We start from the raw sequence: 22,431 nt of genomic DNA on the forward strand, positions 1-22,431 counted from the left end.
ACTCCAATCTTTTGCTCTGGGTTCCTTTAGTGCCTTCTGTCCCCTGAGGCCCTGAGTTGATGGAGGGTTGGGGGAGGCAGACAGCACTGGGCTGCTCTTTGTTTCGTGCCCTGGTCCCATGCTCCTCCGGAAGTGTGTTGGGCTGTGTGGAGCTGTTGTGCTCACTTCCCTTTTCAACATCACATATTTCCTATTAACGATGAGTGGGAAAGGTCAGGGAGGGTCTCTTTAATGGCCTGCTCGAGGGCAAGCAACAGCCTTGCAAAATGGGTCCCAGGCTCTCTGATTTCCTGGGATTTCTAGTCTATTCAATAAGCAAAGAAAGAAATCTTAAGAAAACCAAAGAAACGAAGGTGAATGAATATGAAAGGAGACTTTCCCCATGTGGGCTTGGTTCTGGCAGAATCTTGTTCTGTAACGTTGAGCATGCCTTTCCCAGTGATTTTGGTGGTAGGAAAGTAGCCTTAACAAGAACCAAGACAGATAAAGGAAGAATTGCATAGGTGCATGGGGTTAAACAGTAGGAACTACAGGACACAGATTATGGCAGTCCAGTGGCTTATGTCTATGCAGTTTCAAATAATCCATCACAGAGTGTCTAGGAAATGTTACTAACTGTTACTAACATAACAAGGGCATCAGTACCTTCCATCCCTTGATTCAGCTACAGTGGCTGAGAAGTCTTCTCCACAGGAATTCTGAGATTTTTCAGGGATCAGGACGATGAAAGTTTTAAATGTAATAAACTTGCATAACAACCCTTCTCATGCTCCAGGACAGAAAGGCCCAATTTTACCTGTGTGCTTTGCACTTCAAATACAAAAGTAACATGCCCATCTTTATTTCAACAAGGAAGCCAGCTGGTGTAAATCAATGTTGTGAACTGAAACCAGTGGAGCAATGTCAGGAGGTTTTGCTGTATTTTTTCCTCTTTGTTTTGTGCCTTGCTTTGCTGTGTCTATCACTAAATGTTCCAGAGCTCTCTACCACAAGCCCAGAGTGTGGAAAGTGCTGATCCAAGTTGTTTACTGTATCTGTGCTCCCAAACAAGCTGTTATTTGGCATTGGCATGTAAATAAGTCAATTCTTTTCATCCTGTAGTTGTTAAATAAATACTACGAACCAAGTCCACAGCACTGAATTTTTGCAGGAGGTCACCGAGATGATTTCACAGAAATATCCAGCAACGGTTTTGCAAAACAGGATGAGTCTCAGCCTGAATTTCATGACTCTGTTTTTTTCCACTTCTATTCCAATGGTTACTGTGTTTTTGCTGTCACAGACAGGCAGCTAATTAACACTGACTCTTGGAGACCAGGAAAATGAAAACTGCACCCACTCTTCGTAGTATCTAAGACATTTGTGTTATGAATTACTTGAATTTTGGTAGGAGGTAGAAGTCCTAGCACATGTGAACTACTGTGTATGCATGCTAACAATAACTGTGTACTGCTGACTGCAGTATAGAGTACAGATAGCCAAACAGATAGCTGTACATGGCAGCAATATAAACAAGACAGCTGGTAGCTTAGTCTAGGCTGAAGAACTTGCTGTGGAGTATGCATAAATTATTCCATACAAACCAATAAATATATCCTATTAATAAAGAACAACTGCCTGTTAATTAAAATACAAATACCAATACTAAGAGGAAAAAAATTGTATAATCTTTACTCCACAGATGACAAACTGAGGCAGAGATTAATCAGTTTGCTCAGGATTCCACAAGAAACCTGTGTCAGAGCCAGGACTGCAGTTACTCACACATCAGCCTGTGCCTCAGCCACAGGCTCTTCCTTGGCTGAGCACATTTCATGCTATACACTGACATAACTACTCTGATCCAGTAAATGCCATTCTCAATTTACACTCGTTAACAGGACAGGATCAGACTGTGAGTGTAAGGATGCTGCTGGGCAACAAAAATTGAAAGCTTTGATTTTGATCTCACCTAGTGACAACAAGCATTTTTGGAAGAGACTCACACAGCAGTGAGTTTTGCACTTAAATAATATCAACAGTCCTCAGTAGGGGCTTGAGAGGCAAATCTAATAGGTGAGTCTGGATTTGGCTAAGAATGAAAAGAGTGTTTTCTTTCCACCGGTTGCTGGCTAGTAAAAGCAAAGGGGTGGAATACATCCAACTTGCAAAACTTGAATACAGTTACTGCTATCTGCAAATGGGTGCCCCTCCCCGCTCATGTGAGCTACACAGGCAAAAGAGAATGACACATGTGCTGTTTCCTTTTCCAGTTGTAAAGGGGTCAGGAGCCAGGCAAGGAGAGCCTGAACAAGAGCCGCATTTTCCTGGGCTCTTCCAGCTGTTCTGTTCAATCCCGCCGTCGGTTCTGAGCAGGGAAGAGAGACTGTCAACACAAATAAGGCATTTTTCAAAGGCGTAAATTATGAGTTACCAAAACAATACGACATCTCAACCACGTGAGTACCCTTATCCCCCCTCCTTACAGTAAGAGTGGATTTACCAGTCTCTGCTTAAGGAAAAGAATCTCAAATGCATTTCATATGAAAGGGGGAAAAAAAATAAGAAAAAGAAAATGAATGCCTGAGACTTATTTGGAAGGAAAAAAAAAAAAAGTTGTGATGAAACTGTTTTCCTTTTTAATTCTTTGTGTGTGTGTGCATGTGTGTGAAGAACTGAAACTGGCTCTGCAAACTCTGCCTTGTGAATAGGACGGAGCAAAGTCAATAATGTTTCCATCTAAACCCTGGCTTAGAAAGGTTTCATTTAAATAATTTTCCCTCCCCACTCCGCCTTCAGGAATGAAAATAGAGAGCATTTCAAAAGCTTACTGACGCTTTTCTAAGATATTAATGGTGCTGCCCAACTTCTGTTTAGAGTCTCAAGCTGTCTGTGTGTAATATGAGACGCAAGCCACAAACTGACAGTCTATATTTAAAGTCACAATGCGTTTCTGCTCCTGGAAATTTAGAAATGTGGGTTTAAGGACAAGCAAATTAGTTTCTCAGCAAGGGAGGGTACAGGAAGGCTAGTCCTCTTCTGGCGTAACTCTGCATATTTTAGTAAACTTGGAAAGAAAGAACTTGGCCTGAACAGTCAAGTGAGCACAAAAGCTTAACTGCAGCGTGGTAGCATTCCTTTGGGGACAGTATAAAAAAGAAAGTGGAAAGGAAGGAGATGGATTCTGGTCTGATAAACAGAAAAGTCAATAGAAAAAACTCTTAAGTTTTTTGGTGCTGCAATAACAGGATGTGACTCTGTATCTTTTTCATGGTTTTGATATAGTCTTTCTTGTTTTAATTCAAGGCAATAATTTTGTAATATTTTTAATAAACAAACTGCCAATATCAGAATTGTTTATCATACCACAGTATCAGTAATGAAACCAGAAAGTACAGACAGGATTGCTGGGAGGTGCCAGCAATTCCAGATTTGTTGTGAGAATATTTGGTCTGTATGGAGGTTAACAGCAACGATGCTTCCCAAGCTTTGAATGGGGCGGGCTGATCCAGCAGAAATGGCACAGTGAGCAACATCTCTGGAATCCCAGCTAGAAATTTCTATTTACCCATTAGTCCTTTTTGCAAGTTCCTACCAACCTGAAAGATGACATGCTAGCTTTATCTTACATTTTATTCTATTTTATTCAGCACTTTATGAGATTATAGCTTGTTAGCTATAGATTCTGTTTTAGATTGTTTTCTATTATTGACAGAAAAGTAATAAGATTAATTCAGGATTCTAGGAATAAAATCAAAAGCTTGAGTAAATTACTGACACTTGGTGCTCTCAAAATGTGTGCAAGAAGGTGGTAGTGACTCACTGAGGTGCATTTTGCTTATTGTGCAATATCAACAAGGGTCCAGACCCAACCTTGCATCTCTAGTAACAGGCTTGGCCAGGTGACAAGTCCAGGACCAGTTCCACAGTCCTGAATCCATATGTATCACTCCTGTGACAGATTCAGCTTGTCAGAGGACCCCACAGAAGGCCATAAGGTGGAGCTAGATGAGGTGTTAGTTTGTCTTTGGGGGTGTTCTATGCTTATAATTAAAAAAGGCTGATGCATCAGGTTCTCTGATATTTTTCCAAAATCTAGGCAGGAATTCTCAGCTTGAACCACTTTAAGAACATAGGATTGCCACTAAAAAAATAAGTGGTTTGCAGTGGAGCTAGAATAAGAATTCTGACTGAAATAAAGTGACTATCTATTCTTCACTTGTCCTCATAATTTCCCTTACTGATTCAGACAGGATGCTCCTGTGTTTTATTTCAGTTTGTATCTCTTTGATGTTGTTGTTGTTGCTTTTCCTGTTTTGTTTTGTTTGATCATTTGTTTTAATGATATGGATCAAATGCAGAGATAAAGAATAAAATTAATTTACAGGGAAGTCAGTACCATATTCTTGTATAATGCAAGTCTGGTGCATTATTTTTATAATGGCTGAGGTTTTGGGGGGGTCGGGTTTGGGAAAAAGGGTCTTATTTATTAAGTTAAATTCCAGTAATTTTTGCAAGCTACAAGATAACAAAAATTGGTGTATTGCAGAGCTTGGGCAACAGATACTTGCCAAGAAGGGAGAATGTTCAGGAAAACAAATCTTCTTCATAAATATGGTGAAAATCTTCGAAATGGGTGTGAAAATGTATAAAGCATCAGCAACACCCTTTGACTATGCTGAACATATTAATTATTTCCTGTGTACTTGCAGGTGAGACCATAGAGCAGCTACCTACTGATGTAAACTGAACAGGGTTAAGTTACTTAATTGCTCATGTTCTTTGCTTATCTCCTTGTATACACTTGCAGCTGATAAGGGATTTTTATTCATTCTATAAATACAGTATTATCCTGACAATCCAGGTGGGAGCAGACTGCTGTTTCAGATATAAAATGTTCACCTCTGCAAAGACAGCAAATGTATTCTGCCTCACTATGGGGGTGCTGTACCACCTAATGTCAGGCAGTTCCCATGCCTGGCTCTGATATCCCATCCTGCTCTGTATACTCCGTGGAGAGGCAGGTGAGCCAGCAGTTCAGTCTGCTGATGTTAGACAGTGTGTAGTGTATTTATTCCATCATTCATGGTTAATGAACATTTGTGTGTGGCTGGAATAAAATGGAATACCTAAGGAAAGAAGTCTGCTAACAAAACCAAAAATGGAGTTCGGGTTTCAATTTCATTAGCTGGGATTCAATACAATATTGTGTTGTGAATATATCTTCAGTTTCTTTTTTCCTCTTTTTATTATTATTACTGTTATCATAAGCATTATTAAAGGGACCTAGTTTCACTGCAGGGATGTGAACTTCCTGATTTTTAAATACAACTTTTTTTTTTTGTCTTTTTCTGTTAATATATTTGCTTCTTCCTACCTCTGCTCAGATGCACAGGCAATAGCTGCCTGACTTATTACAAAATAGGAGGAATTCCACAAGTTTGGGAATCTTAACTCAGACTGAAGCTTTTGCCCTTTTCCTGTTTGACTGCAATGATCCAGTTGCAAGGCAATGGGGCAGCTCAAATGAGGTGAGGAACTCACGCAAGTAAGCGTCACCAGGTCAAAGGTTCAGCCTGGGAAGGCAGTGAGTTATGCAAAGCCATCTTTGGGGGTCAAAGGTGTTCATCCCCTCAGAGGAGGTGATCTGTACCTTTGAAGATTTAATCTGTACCAGGCATGCTGGGAATGTTTTATCTGGGGCCTCCTATACTCCACATGCCAACTTTCAGATTAATTAGGGATTATGAGGAGCAGATCGTGTAGGTTGCTGCTCAGGGGGAGCAAACTCTACACTGCCCTGTCTCAGGTGCAGGAGGTCTTGGTCCCACCATGTGCAGATTCTCCACCTGCCACAATGACAGCTAGAGCTTCTCCAAAAAGAGTCCAGTATGTGCGAGCTAGAGCTTCTCCAAAAAGAGTCCAGTATGTGCGTGCTGTCCTCTCCAGAGAGGCTGAGAGTTTAGCAAAGGTGGCCCTCAACAAAGGTGAAATAACTTAAAGCTGTGAATGGTGAGTCTGGTTCTGAGGGCAGTCTTGCCCCATAACTCATGATGCAGTCCATCTAGGGGCTGTAAACCGGTCCTTTGATTATTCCCAGAGCAATACAAGTACCTTCGCACAGGGGATGTGAAATGCCACAAATGATTCCTGTAGCCTTTTAACCATATTATTCACTGCCTTGAAAGTAGATTTGTTTTCATTGCCCTTAATCAACAGAAGTGCTTGTCTGTGAGAGTAAATAATAATAAATAAATAAATAAATAAATAAATAAATAAATAAAAGGAGAGACTTGATTATGAAAATGTTGGTCTTCACTGGTAAACTTGTGAGCATTTATAAATGAGGAAATCTGTGTATTATAATAACCTCTCATTTTTAGCACAGAAGGCTCAAAATGTGTCCCACAAACATTTATGTAAATTGAATACCTCTGCTTACATATTTGTCTACCACCACTGTGCATATGAATGGGAAAATTTGGCTTTATACCATACAGCTTCTGCTTGACACTCTCACTGCCTGAGATGTGTGTGAAAATTTGTAAATTCGAAGTCTCAAAAGTCACCTGAAATTTCAGTAATTAACAGCAGAACTGCTGGCAAATTGCTAAGCTGGGGGCAGAAGACAGATGTCCATCGAAATAAGAACTGGCTTTTTTAAAATACGGATTTTTCAGCATTTCTGAGCACTGCTACCCCCCCCCCCCCCAAAAAAAAAAAAAAAAAAAAAAAAAAAAAAAGAGAGAAAGAAAAAAGATTTAGACAGTAGAAGATATTAAAGATTCAGTTATGGCTGCTTATGTGGTTAAGCCTATTAGTAACACAGAATTGCACAGTGTCTGCATCTCATTGCTGATATGCTGCACCTTTCTTTCTAGGCTCTTGTGTAATATACCCCATATCTATCACTGTTCCAATGACTGAGTCCAATCAGCAAAGCCTTTTGTAAAACAGGCTTTTTGGACTGCATTCTCTAATGAAAGTCTGTTTGTGTGTCTGCTCTGCAGAGTGCCTGTCTCTATTGTTGCAGAGGGATTAGTATTCCTATAGCACAGAGAAATTCAAGAGGGATCTGATTGTTCTAGGTGCTGTACAAACACCCTTTCCTCAAAAGGCTGGTAGCCTCCATGCAGCAGAAAGTTTATAGGTTGGAGAAAAATGACTGCTTTCCATTCCATGGGCAGCTTTTGGCTATGGAAAGTCACGTATAGCAGCCACAAGGTAGGAACAAGAATAGATTACAGTAGATCCACTAGGGCAAGAGCATTTTGATTCCTACTTTCTATAATTCTGTAATTTCTTAATACATGCAATACATGCTTGGGGAAAAAAAAAAAAAAAAAAAAAAAAAGACACCACCACTGTAGCTTGAAAGTCATTTATTAGCTGGCTTCCTTGTTTCTCACAGAAACATCAGAAAAACTTTTAAGTTCAGTGTTTGCCACTATTGGGATCTTTGCTTTGTGGTGGTGTTTTTTTTCTTCTGTGGTGTTGTTTAGTTTTTTTTTCTTCACATCTGACTTGTGATAAGAAATGCATGAAAAACTCAGAGAGAACTCAATGCTGTAGTGACAAGAATACTTGAAAACCATAGCTGGGTAGGTATTTGGGCAGCACACAGACCATGACTTAATTTTCTAAGTCAAATGCATTAGACAGTTACCATAGTTCATGAGAAATCCACCTGCTGCTAAGCATTCTGAAAACTACTTGGCAAATGGAGTGGCACTTGGAGAAATCAGGCTTGGTTTGCTAGCAGTTTATGGACACAAACAGAGAAAAGGACCATCTGCTCTGGATAATTTATTTGTATCCCATAATTCAACTACATGAAGCAACAATCATGCAACATAATAATAGGCATGCAGCTCATCATTTGTAGCTGAAATAAGATCCATGCTCCTCAATTTCTCCAAGAGTTATCATGATCTAATTCACACCAGATTCCTCTCTCTCCAATGTTAGCACAGAAATACAACGTGCTGCCTGTGCTCTGTTGCTCCCTTATTGCAGATGTACCTTGCACGTGTAGTTTCACCAATGAGACATCTGGCTAAGTGATTTTCCTCTTAATTAATCTTCTCATCTGCAAAGGAGACCAGTTTCTCATATCTGTTTCTCTTCTGACATATGTTTCACCACAGGGTTCTTCCTGATGAAGCAGAAAACTTCACTGAAAATCTCAACGGGTTAAACTTGTTCTGCTGCATTTAAGTTTTAAAGTGATTTTTTTCCCTTCCCTTTCCCTCTCTTTTTCATCTTTGAAAGAAATTCCAGTTATTTCATGAGGGTCTACCTCTTTCTTCTTCAGATAAGCCCTGAAATGGAGTTAAGCTTTTTATCAGTAAGTTGCAGGGGGGCCTTTGAACACACCCTGTGACAGCTCCATGTTATTGTGAGTGATAAATGCCTGTTTTACTGGGGACTGCATGTTTAAAATGTCTAATTTGATGAGGTGGTCCACGTTACAAAGAGCATATGTGACAAGGTTATAACACAGCAGAACCAAATATTAAGTCTTTACATATGTGTAGTGTTTAGATTTGGAAAGAGACATTATTTTAGCAACAGCAAACCTGTGAAGTGGATTAGAATTCTTTACGTACACACAATATGCATTGTGCATGTATATATATTATATAGTTTATATCTGTATGTATACTTATATAGAGATAAGTATAGACACCTCTTTTCTGTATTTATACGCTTTTTCACTAGTCAGACTTCTGGTTATGGAGAGTTTTATTTCCCTGGCTGCATCTCTGTTCACAGACCAACACCCACAAGCTCATCTTTCCTTTTTTATATGATAGATACCTTCAGAAGTAGCAGAAAAATGACCAGATTTTTGAAGGCTTAGCAGAGGCATAAACTCAACAACAAGAAAGAAAGCAAGAAAGAGGTTTAGACTATATATAAGAAGTTGGAAATATTACAAAATATCCTTTTCATATGATATAGTAAAACATCAGTGAAGCATCCATATTCTCTTGCAGACACAAGATTCAGGTGCCTCTCTGCTGACTGTATATACGGCCACAACCAGTCAGCTCACAAGGGTAAAGAAACTGAATCATTCTGTATTTGGACTTAAAGCAGCATAACATGTGCCTGAAACCATCTTGGATGCTATTGCAGGATCCATGTCTCCATAATCAAAGATAATGATTTAAGAAATGAGAAGGAAGATTCTTTGTGCTGGGAGAATTGCCTAGTTGCATCTCTAGGAAAATTTTCTAGGGAAAAAAAAAAAAAGTTTTAGCATATTCATGGTGAAATAAAACTAATTCTTTACAGAATAGCTACCCTCCTTTGGAAACAGAATCAAAAACCAGTTGAATTCTGTAATTCTGTAGCAACCTCAAATTGTGAAAAATAAATTTATACTGGAATAGCCTTCACAGAATTGTTACTGCAGATTAACTTGATGCCTCTGCATAAACAACTTTCTCTCTATGCAACAAGAATAAGCTTATTTTCTGAAAAAAAAAAAAAAAATCATATTAATCTGTAAGCAAGGTCCTTCTCATCTGTTGTTTGGATATTTCAAAAATTTCAATCACTTAATAGGGGATGAAAAAGCAGCTGCTGATTACCAGCTTTAGCTAAACCAAATAATCCTTAGGTAATGCAAATAGTTCAGAAATCATGTAACCAGAGAAATTAAAGGGTTACATGTACATGAGCAGAGAGAAAAAATATATTTGTAGTGGATTGTGAAGTTAGCTTAAAAATGTTGTCATCCAAGAATTCAGGAAACTTATGCAACTTTTCCAAAATTCTGAAGTAACTAAAATGATACTCTGTATTTTTATATTTTATTTCTATCTTCTGAGATCTACATGGGTATAATGTTGAATTTGATTTTAAATGTTTTCTTCATACATATTAGGGCTAGAAATTTACCATTTTATTATGAAATCACATTTTCAGTAGATATTGTTATTTCTTGAAATTTTAAGGAAGCCCTCAGATCTCATGAGCTAGCACAGGTTGTTCTTCTAATTATATGATGGTTCATTCAAGTGTCATGAACGCAGTCCCTCTTCTGTCCAACACAGGGAGCAAAAAATTAAATTCTTGAAGTACCTTGATGCAAAGATGCTCTCAGAGAGTGGACTATTTTCTGATTATTACCCTTCTCTTATATCTGCCCACTCAGATCATATAGTTCAGATATCCTCTGCACCTCCTAGTACTTCATGCCTATCCCTTTCTCAGCTCACTAGTAAGTGCTCATATCTCAGCAAAGGACAGTCATGGAGGTCTCGGTTGTTAAACACCATTTTCTCGCTTCTGTCAAGGACATTTCTGGCAGTGGGAAGGAAGAATAGCACAGGAAAGGAAGACATAAATCTTCTCTTGTCAGTGGGCTGAAGCATGTTTCCTTTGGGATTTGCCCTGTCTTCCTTCTCCATCTCTCTTCTCCATTGGTTTCTCTTTGCTCTCATCTTCACAGATTGCAATGAAACACCTCCCCCTCTCCAGATCTTTCCTGTCATGACATAGGCATTTTTATTTCAAACCTGGGATATATGTTGTTTACATCCTGGATCCCACGATTGGGAGAGTTTATTATTGTCTGTCTCCCTTGAATTTCCATAATTATGTCAGCGGATTTTGATTTTTTGAGTCTCTGATGCACACAAATCCAATTTTCCCTTTCCTGAACTCATTTGGATCATTTTTTTTAATTATTTTTTTTTTTTTTTAAGAAGCCTTTACAACCAGTTCCTAATGTCAGTTAAGCTATTGGTGGAAACAGGGGGATATACACAGGATTAGTCTGCATCTCTACAGAAAACCCTGCATGAGGTGTTGAGCAGAGCAGACCAGGGAACAAAACAGCCTTCAGAGCCATGCTTCCGTTCCAGCTTCCCCTTTGCTTTGTGAAAAGGAGAACCCATGGTTTTCTTGTTCTTTTTCAAAACCTTTTCAAAAATTTCAAAACCTTTTTCAAAACCCATTATGCTCTGTGTACCTGGCCACTTTTTCTCTTACTCATCCCATTCCTTTGCCAGTCATGGAAACAAGTGGCTTCCCTAAAGAGTAGAAAAATGGCTTATGCTAACACCTGCATGGCTGAGAAGAATAGCAGGTCAGGGAGAAAAAGGGTGCTCTGTTGACTCTTCCTGTGCAGGCTGTGACCACCTAATCGAAAGAGACAAATTCTCATGAAACCTTCTTGATTGCCTTTGATGCCTTTTTCCAGTTCCCAGTGAGAGGTGGGTTCTCCTCCATGTTTAGAACTCAAGCAGTGGTTAGCGTCCGGGCTTTGCATTATTCCTAAAAAAAAGGAAAATCACCTTCTATAACACATTCCCTTGAGCTGGATGGATCCAGCCTTCAGACACCACTCCCATACAATTCACTTGCCCATCTAGGAGAATTTGAAGTAAGCTTAAGCCCAAGTCATTTCCAAAAGGCAGTCATACATGGTAACTTCATGTAGTGAGAGATGGGAAGGACAGATTTGTAAAGCCCTCAGAAAGAAGCTAGTTTGCTCATAGCCTGGGCTAGCCAAGTCTTTCCTTGTTTCCAGCTCTCCAATCAATGTTTCCTTCCTAGTCATATTAACAACAAGCTTTTACCATCTTTCCTTTCACATCCTTCCTACTCCTTCTTGATAAAAACAATCTTCTCTCCTGCATAGCTCCCCTACATAATCTCTTTTTATTTTGCTTTGTTTAGTCTGTAAATTCCTCAGGACTGAATTCACCTCTTCTTCCATTTCCTTTCTAAACAAAAGTCACCATAAAATTGTTTGCCACTTTTGTGCTCACGATGAGGAGAGCTAAATACCTCCGTCTTCCCAAGTTACGTCATCATGTATCTCATTCTGGACAGAGATGCCAGGAGACTTCCTGAAACCTAAAGATAAAACACAAAAAAACAACCTTAGGTATGACATCAACTTGCAAAGCATATCAAGCTGGAAGAACTCTAGGATTTTCTCCTTGAAAATAATTTTCCCCTAAATATATTCATTTATATTCTCTGAGATAGTCTCTAGACTGTGGAGATCAAAGCAAACTGGAAATCCTGCAGAGTTTTTAAGTGCGTTCAAGGTGCATTGTTTCAAAGCCTTGTGCCTGAACATTCAAACACCATGGAAGAAATGAAGTAGCAGGTGGTAACACATGTAAACATGATTGTTCTAATCTTCATACTTTTCAACTTGTCAAAGCCTAAGTTTGCGACACATTATGTGACAAAGAGCAAAAATAAGGGATGATGCATGCACACACACACACATAGGGGAGCATAAAATCCAAGGACACCAGCCAGCTTTGGATTTTCTATTTCAGCCACATTTGTGATCTTGTAAGTTATTTACAGCAATAAGGATATGGATTTACCAAATTTATGCAGAACTTGCAAATCTGTGCACAGAGGGAGTGTTGCTTGGGAGACTGGAATACAACACTGTAGTTGTCTACTACCTTACTTTTTTTGCAAGTAAGTTTTTCCAAGCTAAAAAGTATAAAATGCCATCCATTACAGGCTAGTGGCAATTTTTAAATGTCTGTGTATTGTGAACAGAGATAACCAGTCTCTAATGTTCCTCACTTAGCAACTGAATCATTGTAGAAATATTTAAGGTGGTTTCAGAGAGTCAAAGGGAGGTAAAATTAGACTATTTTTCTTTTTATTACCAATAAAGAAATATAAAAATCATAACAAGAGGTGTCCACCAGATCTGTCCTCTCTCTTATCATAACTTTTGGTTTATGTTCTCTGATCAGCTCATGCTGCAAACACACAGCTTCATCACCTGAAGTCCTGGCATGTAAGCAAATATTTGACAATTTCTGCTTCTTTCAGGTTTGTACAGATGTTCTCAGGAAACACCCTACTCACTGTAAGTTAGCATTGCTTTGCTGAAGTCAATGGCATTGAGATAATTGTGCTCTGGAATTTGAGATTGCTCATATTGATTTCATTGAAGCTTGGATGAGAATTTACTGATTTAAGATATTCACTTTTTAGTATTACTATGCTTCAAATGTCTTAATTTAGTTCCAAGCAGCCTCATCTACTATCACCACAAATTTTAATGAAGGCTAAATGATTTATCAGTGGTAACTAGAGCTGTTGTGAGAATCAGCCGTGAAGACAGGGAGTAGCAAACAGAAATAAACCTATTGAGTATGTTCCAAAAGAAGAATCCTTCCTGCCGATTCAAGTTTCTTGCAAATTAAGAAAATACGTATATGGCTCCTGAGTTCATTCTCCATCGGGATTAATGACCCAAAAGGGACTCCTTGTACCACGGAGGAGTAAATCACCCCTCCTACTTTTGGCCGGCAGGATGTGACTGGGGAGATAAATGCTTTTTATTTCTCTGACCTTTGCTATTGCTTCTTGGTAAAAGATTTCCCTTTCTGGAATTTGTTAATATAAGACAAAGACTCTTCCTCCTCCCACATTCTGTGTGAGATGCTTAATTTCTTCATCCTGGGGACATAAATTTGAGCTAGAAATACAGCATGAGCCAAGCCCTTCTCTTGGATTACCTGTGCTGATTGCCTTCAGATGGGATGAATGAAACCTTTAATTTCAATTGTATCTGACTCTTGTCAGAAGGTTCATGACTGACTAGAGCAACAATGTGGTGGCAGAGATGGATGAAACTGTTTTAAGTGTCATTCCTATATAAGTTAAGATCAGCTTTAAACACTGGGGGAGAAAGCAAGTGGAGGTAGAACCACATGACAGTTTTAAGACAAGATGCAGCCTATAACAGCCAGCTCTTCCCCCCTTCATGACTTATACTTCCTTCAAGGAAAAGGTCATGGCTTCTCTCCCAGTTACTGTGAGCCTTCCCCAGGCAGGAAGCATATCCTGTGTCCTGTTTTCTCCAGGGGCCAGCAGCAGAGCAGAGGGGACCATTGGCTTTCACTGTTCTGTTCTTAAGTGACCTAAGTACCCAAGCAGTGGGTAGATCTCCCTCCCTTTCAAATGCTTAGCAGCCCACCCCAGGCCTTTACACAGTCCAGCAGCTGCTGGAGGTGACCAGAAGGGGAAAAACAAGCTATTCCCTTTGGAGGCCTGGCTGACTATTTTTGTCAGATATGAAATTGCAGCAGTCACTGGGGGGGGGGGGGGGGGGGGGGGGGGCGGGAAGTAAATGTCTTGTGATTAAAAACTGCATCTGTGATTTCTTCCTGAGGAGAGGGGTGTATTTTCCTCACTGGATGAGAAACTGGAACATCTAGTACTGTGTGGCATATTAAGGTAGCAGCTTGCTATCTGTGGGCAAATGCATCCATATCCCTAAAAGGATTTGTACTTCTTCTCTCCCATACTGGACATAATCCTGGGTGGGGGGAGATGTAGCAAGAAATGCAAAATAAAGTCCCTTCGTAGGTGCAAAGTCATGGCAAAACAGATGTGGCTGAGGGCCATATAATTTCTCCAGACTCCCAGGACACACATCTCTGTCTTTCCCATTCTTTCTGGGATATTTCCAGACCATCTTCTAGTTAGTGGGATTTGGTAACAATTCATCCCAGAGATGAGATGGGGATACTGACACCTCTTCCCATCTGGTACGGTATCCAGAAAAAAGAAAAAAAAGAAAGTGATTACCAAGATTGTTTTGATCCTGATGGCACTGAGCTTTCTCCCCTAACCAGGACTTAAATGCTTGCTGAGCTCTGCATGGAAGTGCTGTAACAGCAGTGCGCTGATGGTCTTGTTTCAGCCAGCATCAGACACCTAATGGAGAATAAAAAGACAGGACAACCATCTGGGGGACTGAAAAATAGGAAATTCTTAAGAGTTAATATTTTAGTGTTTAAAGGGGTGTCGTGTTATAAAAGCCTTTGCATTTACCAGAGTTTCTCACTTGAATTACTTTAACCACCTGCTCAGCGTTTGGCAGGATTGGGCCTTATTTCCCCCTCTTCCCTCTTCTTGAATGAGCTCTTTTACCTTGTAATTGAAGGAATTCAACCTTGGGAACTCAGCATTGCTGAAGGCACAGTTTGTGTCAGGGAGCAAGGCATCCCTCCACCTGGCTCCTGCAGGTAACCACAGTGCCTCCAGGAGCCACACAGAAATGCATGTGACTTTATCCTCTCATCCCTTGTAACAGCCAGTTGTGTAGCAGAAGCCAGCCCCAGAAATGCAAAAGGATATTGCCTGAAGTTATCCATGCAACTCAGCACAGCAAAAGGGTTGCCATCATGCTTAGCCTCTGTTTGCAAGCATAAGAGGATGAGGGCAGGGAGTTTTTGCCACTTCTGCTTCCCTCGTCATTCAGTAGAGCTCCTTCCTATCTGCCATGTGAAAATGTTCAGTGGAAAGCTTTAAGGAGCTACAGCCAGACTGCTGTGTATGTTCCTTATTTATACAGCATGTACAGCATAAGTGGCACAAGGAAAGGCTACCAAGTATCATGAGAGTAACTTAGTGGATTTAGAACATAGTCATTTAGGTCTTGGGTAGGAGGGAATTAAAATCAACAAGTCCTGTGATATTAGAGGCTGTTATATCCACTTCTTTCAAATTTCTGTTCTATCTATGCAGAGGGAACCAAAAAATGCAAAAGGGATATGGGCTCTTCACTGATTCATAACAGATACATACTTGTGTCCAAGCCTTCCCCTGACATGGAGTAGAGTGCAGCTCTCCCTGAAATAAACTGCAGCTCACACATATCTTAGGGTGGAACTTGGCTCTTAAACAAAGTTTAATGGGAGCCTGCTCTGGCTGAACTCTACTTATGACTTCATACTTTCCAGGGCTGTGCTGATTTTTTTTTTTTTTTTTTTTTTTTTTTACCCTTCTTTATACTAATAGGTGTTTCAGTGGGATAACTTGACCTTCTGATACTATTCCAAAGCACACTTCTTTGGAGGCAATGGTAAATAGTTTGGGGATGTTATAAAAGAGCTTTGATAAATTATCAAGCTCTTTCATGATTGTTCAAGAAGGCAGATATTTTCAGCCTGTTAGAATCAACTGGTGAATAAATCTGGGAATTGATAAAACAGAGAGGATGGGCAGAGGCTGTATCTGGTGATCTTAACACTGGACCCTTGTTTAAGCCATGTTTCTAATATTCATAAAATTGATTTTTTAAAAGCTTTTACCACCGGCTCAACAGTGCAGTTGGAAAGTGTGAGAGATCTGCCACCAACTTCAAAGTGAGCAGAAGCAGCTTAACAGAGAGTGTTTTTATGAATCCCACCTTGCATATGTACCACTTTGTATTTCACTGTGTGTTGGAACAATGCCCTGCTTTGCCACAAGTGTAAATGGGACCGTAATGACTGCTGCTGTGCAGCTGCAGAGTGTGGTTGCTGCTGATTAAGCTATGGCAAAGCAACATCCCTCCAGGAAGGCAGGGAGGGAGGGGCAGGGTCAGAGCTCTGCCTGAGGGTCCCTATTTTTACAGCTGAGAGGTCCCTTACTTCTTAGTACATTCCTATGTATTCTTACACTGACAATACCATGCCCTCAACTTTTGCCAAGGCCTTCTACAGCCACTATATTTCAAAGGAATCACTTGGCTGTGAAAAAAATGAGTTTTCAGTTCTTTTAAGAGCAATCTAGCAAGGAATTATCTTGTTGTATCCAGCTCTTTTTTACCTTTGTGCTTCGCTTTTGGGGAAACCTGTTTGTTCTGAGTGCAGATATATAATGTTCCTCACCTGCCTGAAAGAGCACTTCTGCCTTTTGCCCTTTCTGTCTGCACCTAGCACACCCCTCCTTGTTAACAGAGCAACCAATAGTCAGACCACATGGTAGTGACTTTGATCATTTTACCAATAAGTAAATACCCCCTGCCACCTTTTTATATTTTTTCCATTGGGCCAGTTTTCTGTTGGATCAGCTTGAATGGAAAAGGGTTAGGAGCGAGAATGCCCTTTTCAGCTGGAATGTAAGCAGCCAGCTCAAATCACAACAATTCACTCTCAGCTTTCCTGCATGTGTATATCATACATTTAGGAAAGGAACAGCCCAAAGACTTTGCAGTAAGCCAAAAACATGTTGATCAGAGAAGTGCCTTAGCAAGCATTTGTTGCTATTGAAAAGTACCAGGCCATATTTCTTTGCTTAATGACACACATTAATCCTCCACTGAAATTGCCAGAAGTATCCAAGCTTAATCTGGCTTTAGAAGTTTAAAATATAGTCCAAACTATATAAAAATGAGGCATTATGACCAAAAAAAGGAGCTGGAAAATAAATAAATAAATATCAGTACTGTCCCTTTGGCTTTTCCTTTGTTGTTCAAACCACTAAAGACATTCTTTGAATCATTAAAAAAAAAAAAAAAAAAAAAAAAAAAGTCGATTTTTTAAATTGGTGACCAAAATATGAATATCATCCCATTACTTCCACCCACTACCATTTCTGTTTTCAGTCCAGTTTCCTAATGAAATGAGTCTTATATGTTCCTGCTGTCTAACTGTCTGGTTAATCATCTGTTCATCCATCTGTCACTTCACATCAAGAACTTTTGGATCTACTAACCAGTGTCAACCAGATTTGAAAGAGAAGCAGAAGCCTCAGAGATGATTATGGTCCTCCAAGTTGTATGAAAGTCAACATTTGTCTACAGAGAGCCATTCAAGTGAGCAGTAACACAAAAATGGCTCCTTACTAGGAGAATAAACTAAAGAATGTTCTTCTCTATGTAGGAATATATTAGCAACAAATTTTGGCAAGATCATGGAATGGCTCTGGTTGGAATGGACTGTAAAGATCATCAAACTCCAACCATCAGGATAAGGTTGCTTCTGAAAATATGACTACACTTAGTAGGCCTAATGCAGACATGTAAGGCACTATTTAAGCACCTGTTGGAGAGATCTAGCACTGCTTATCAGTGCACGTCAAAGGCTCTGACTACCTTTTAGAAAGGCTAAGCCCCCAGCACAGGTTAGGAAAGGGATGGCTGAGCAATGCTAACAGTAATGGTTGGGATTTATTTTCCCTAATTATAGTCTCCAGAAACCTAGGCCTCTAATCTATGCTAGTAGTTGGCTTAAGTTGGGTAAATTGGCTTCTTGGCTGATAAGAATGGAAGTTCCCACTCCCTCCCCCAGAATTCATCACACTTCTGCAGGAGCTGAATGGATTTCCCTGCAAGAAGGGGTGTCCTTCCTGCAGCACCTTCAGATATAGTATAGATTATGTAGGCTCTTTTCTAGTGGCCAAACATCTCATCAGGCTAGTTATTATCTCTCCACCTACATGGTACTGACTGTTCATTCTTCATTAGGAGAGAGGAACATTATTAATTAATTGCTAACGAATCTCAAAACAGTGTAAGTCCCTCACTGAAAAATATTCAGTATATGGTTTCAATGCAGGTTGTTGGTGTTTTGTTTTTTTTTTTTTAATGCTCAGCTCTGTTAATGTGTTCAATATTCTATTTGCCAAATAAAGCCAGACAACTGTCCAAAAACAATGGACAAGAGAGACTTTTTCTTTCTTTCTTTTTTTTTTTTTTTTCTCCCAACAATTATTGCACAATCTGTCTAGAATTCCTCAGATGAATGATAGATGCTAAAGAATTTTTGTTAAAATTGCTCAACTCAATTCAGACAGATTGGACTGATACATAAATGCTTTTCAGATAACAAAGCAGGCTTTGTCTTTTTTATTGCAGCAGATAGGCAAAAGAAATCTGCATGTTCATTGCAGAATCCTTGGAATATGAGAAGTGTTGTTACCCTGAGCTATATTTGCCTTGCAAGTTTCTAAGGTGTCTTATTTATTCTTATCTTTTGTTTAATTTGTTCAATATTTAAAGCATTTCAAAGATTGTTTCCACTACAGATATCTCTACTAATAATATTAACCTCATCAGTGTTCCAGGAAAGATCTCTGTGTCCCTAAAGAGCATATGCTAAACATCCTGACATTTCTACTTGCAATGCTTAGTAGACAAGCACCTTAGGCAAGCATTGGTGTAGGAGCTGGATGTAGCTGAATACAATTCATATGAAATAAGCAGGGGAACAGAGCACAGCCATCTCCTGTTTTCAAGAATTATCACCTGTAGAACTGCTTAGCTACAAAATATTGGTGGTGAGAATGAGACATAAAGGAAGAAACCTGCCCATGTTTGGAAAATTATTATACTTTTCTAAGGATAGTAGCTGGGCACTAAATCCTTTGAATTGTCAGGATAATATCTTTGTACATGACTGCAGGCTTTCACCAGCTTCCAGGTGATTTCTAGGTCACATCACCTGTAATTTAAGTACAAGGTCAAATCTTTTAATCTCAAAACTAGAAACAGACATTTAGCAGCTTTAATAAACTAATGGTCACATTCCTTTCCTCTCATGTTCATGTTCATTAAAACAAGCTTTTCGCCAGCAGCAGAACCACTGAGACACTTTTGCTTTTGGATTTATGTCCCTAAATCCCACCACTGACATACACTGGCTCCCTTCCACAGCAGTTCTGCAGGGGAAGGGAGAGGACATTGCTGCAGCTCGTATTTACCTACATGCACAACCATTGGAAAGCATGTGGTGACTGGACAACCAGTTGCTGCAAATTGAGCTTAAAATTATGGAGTTATTACTGCCTCTCCTTCACTGCTGGCCTAATCTGGTCTCCCTTTTTTCTCTAACCTGCAGTGTCCAGGAAAATTGAGGCAAAAGTGCCTGCTCTTCCTTTAAAATCCATTGGTGCTGAATAATGGAGTCAAAACTTCTAAAGTCTGTAAGGACAGATAATCAGACATACAACAGGAACACCTACATTTCACAGAGAAAATCAGCACAAAAATGCTGCCAAACATATTTGGTGGAAATACTTAACATACCAAACAAACAGCTTGGTCTGTCTTAGTTAGGGGGACTAATTTTGGCTAATGTTTGTTTTGAATCATAACACATCCAGAAAAAGGGTGTGTTTCAAATGTAAACTAAAACCTAATCCTACGGAGTCGTTAAGGTTATAAAATCAAGCTCAACAACATTTAAAAATACATAGATCCCCTTGTCCTCTGATGACATCATAAAAAGTCCCCAGAGTCAAGATTGAGGCTGGTAGACCATGTAGGTACACATTAAAAGCACATCTTGGTAAATAATTACAAGCACTTCAGAGGTTGAATTGTTTTACTATATCATATAACCAATTACACAAGTGAAGGAATTGTCAATACATCACCTCCTCCAAGAACTCTTTCCACTGAAAGGTTCCAGCTGAAATTTTTATGCATATGCTTCTAACATGTAAAGTTTAAATCAGTGAGGTATGCCTTTTCATGAGTTGTTTCTCAAGAATTAGAGGTTAAGTATCTGTTACAGATTTTGAGATGGCTATTCACCATATCCATCCTCAGCTACTTTGATTACCTGTGATCTTTTGAAAAATTTTCAAAAAAATCAATTGCTTTGCTTTAATCAATTGTTAATTGTTAATCAATAGTTAATCAATTTGCGTTGCTTTGATCTCAGTGCATGAGCAAATGGCTGTTTTGTTCTCATTTTGAGTCAGCAAAAATGACTAGAGCTTGAAGTTGTTGACTGTGGAGGACAGTCAGGCAGAAATTATTTGGCAGATTCTCTGGATATTTAGTGTTTCTTTCAAAAGCTTCTCTATTGACAAAAAAAAAAAAAAAAAAAAAAAAAAAAAAAAAAAAGTAGTTTTCTGTTCCGATGTGGAGTGGGATGGTGGAAGAAGTAAGCATACATGCAGGAAGACTGCCTATTCATGAACTGTAGCTTCTGGTTTGATTCATATCTCATTTGTCACTGCTTCTTTAATGTAGCAATACTAGATCAATTTATCTTCCCCAGCAAAATGTACATTTGGAGTGTGAGCCAACTTTGTTATGGAGGAAAAATGTGAATTTAAATCTGCCCCTTCTGAAGGGGATACTGTCATTTAAATTCTCTTAGTGGATATACTGTGCTTAAATGACATCAGAATAAGTGGTTGATATTCAGGCAGCCCAAGCAAATGAGAAAAAAATACTTCTAGTAAGCAAAAATAAAACTATGTATGTGTATATATTTATATATGCATATATATATATATATATATATACACACACAGGTACAGATATATATATTTTGTTTAAACAGAAAGGAAGTTTCTTTCAAGTTCTCTTATGGGAATAAATAGAAAAGTTTGATATAACTAAAAAAAAAGTCTATGGTTTGTTTAGATAATGTAGCTCTTTTAACCATTTTCTTCTCTTTCTTATATTTTAGTTTTTTTTTTTTTTTTTTTTTTTTCTTCAAAATATAGAGTATCTGTTCAGTTTTAAGATTTTTTTTTCCTAAATGTCATTAACACTTTCTCCTTTCCTCCTCTTATCATTAAGGTATATCATACCACTATTTTTTGACAAACTGACTTTTAGTGTATCTCTCCATCTCTGATTTTCTCCAAATACCAAGTGCAATTCAGTTTAACAAATGAAGGAGAAATGTGGATGATGCCATTCTCCCTGAAACATATACTGATACTCCCTGAAACACAGGGGAAAAAAATGTTTTATTTATTTATTCTAGAAAGGTACAAAATAATTTGATGACGCTGTATACCAAAATCAGATCTGAACTATTAAAGTTATGTGGCAATCCTAATCTAATTAAATTAAATCTAATTAATGTAATATGCCATTTATGCTTACTGTATTATACAGCTTGAAAACTCTTGAACAGACCATGATTTTAATTGAAAGAGACTAGATTTTTTCTTCTCAAAATGAATGACAAAGTATTTACTATCTGGGATAGCAAGGGGATTGGGCCCAGTGCATTTTTATTTTGTAGATATTTTTAATCTGCATGATTTACTTTACACATGGAGCACAGTCCATTTACTTACGCAAAAGATCATGCGACTGTTGTATCTTACCATTATTGTCATTATAATAATTTAGTATATAAATGGCAGCCAAATTATTCTGTCTCTTGTCCAGATTGACAGATGAGAATCTGTTCCTTAATTTTGAAAGAACAGCCTTGATTTGTTTCATTATCTAATGGGAGATGGTGATGGCTTTTTCAGCAGAACGTGTCAAATTGATGGGTTCAGGCTGATGACCCTTTTGGATAAGAGATGCCAGTTCTTCCTGGGTATTACACATTTAGTGCAAATATTAAAATATGTAATAACTTTTTTTTTTTTTTTTTAAATCCAGAGAGGCCTTAGTGTTATGCATCTGATACCATAACACAGGCCAGAGAGCAAACTGAACAATTAACTTATTTTTAACATTAAGTTTTCAGGAGTTTGTTCAACTCATTTTTACATATGCAGCTGTAGTGAACCAGTTCTAACTACAGCTTGTAAATTAAATCAGTATGCTAAGGTTAATAGATTAATGATTTTCTCATGAATGCAATGTGTTGGCAAGGCACAAACATAAACCAAAGGGCAAGGAGGACACACCACAGTTGCATAAACAATGGAGAAGTTAAGACTTCATTAGTTCTTCAACGCTAAATGTGTGGT

The 22,431-nt window shown here is 38.7% G+C and overlaps 1 protein-coding gene across 1 annotated transcript in view; it reads left to right on the plus strand.

The window, feature by feature from the left end:
* Positions 1-2,221: 2,221 nt before the first annotated feature.
* Positions 2,222-22,431, plus strand: part of GYPC (glycophorin C (Gerbich blood group)) — a 34,960-nt gene continuing 14,750 nt past the window's right edge. The window contains exon 1 of the mRNA XM_084523264.1: positions 2,222-2,438. Within this exon, the coding sequence (XP_084379390.1) occupies positions 2,405-2,438 (34 nt within the window). The 5' untranslated portion in view covers positions 2,222-2,404. The remainder of the gene's footprint in view (positions 2,439-22,431) is intronic.

Source organism: Aythya ferina, assembly GCF_964211825.1.
Source record: "Aythya ferina genome assembly, chromosome: 6".
Taxonomy (NCBI): domain Eukaryota; kingdom Metazoa; phylum Chordata; class Aves; order Anseriformes; family Anatidae; genus Aythya; species Aythya ferina.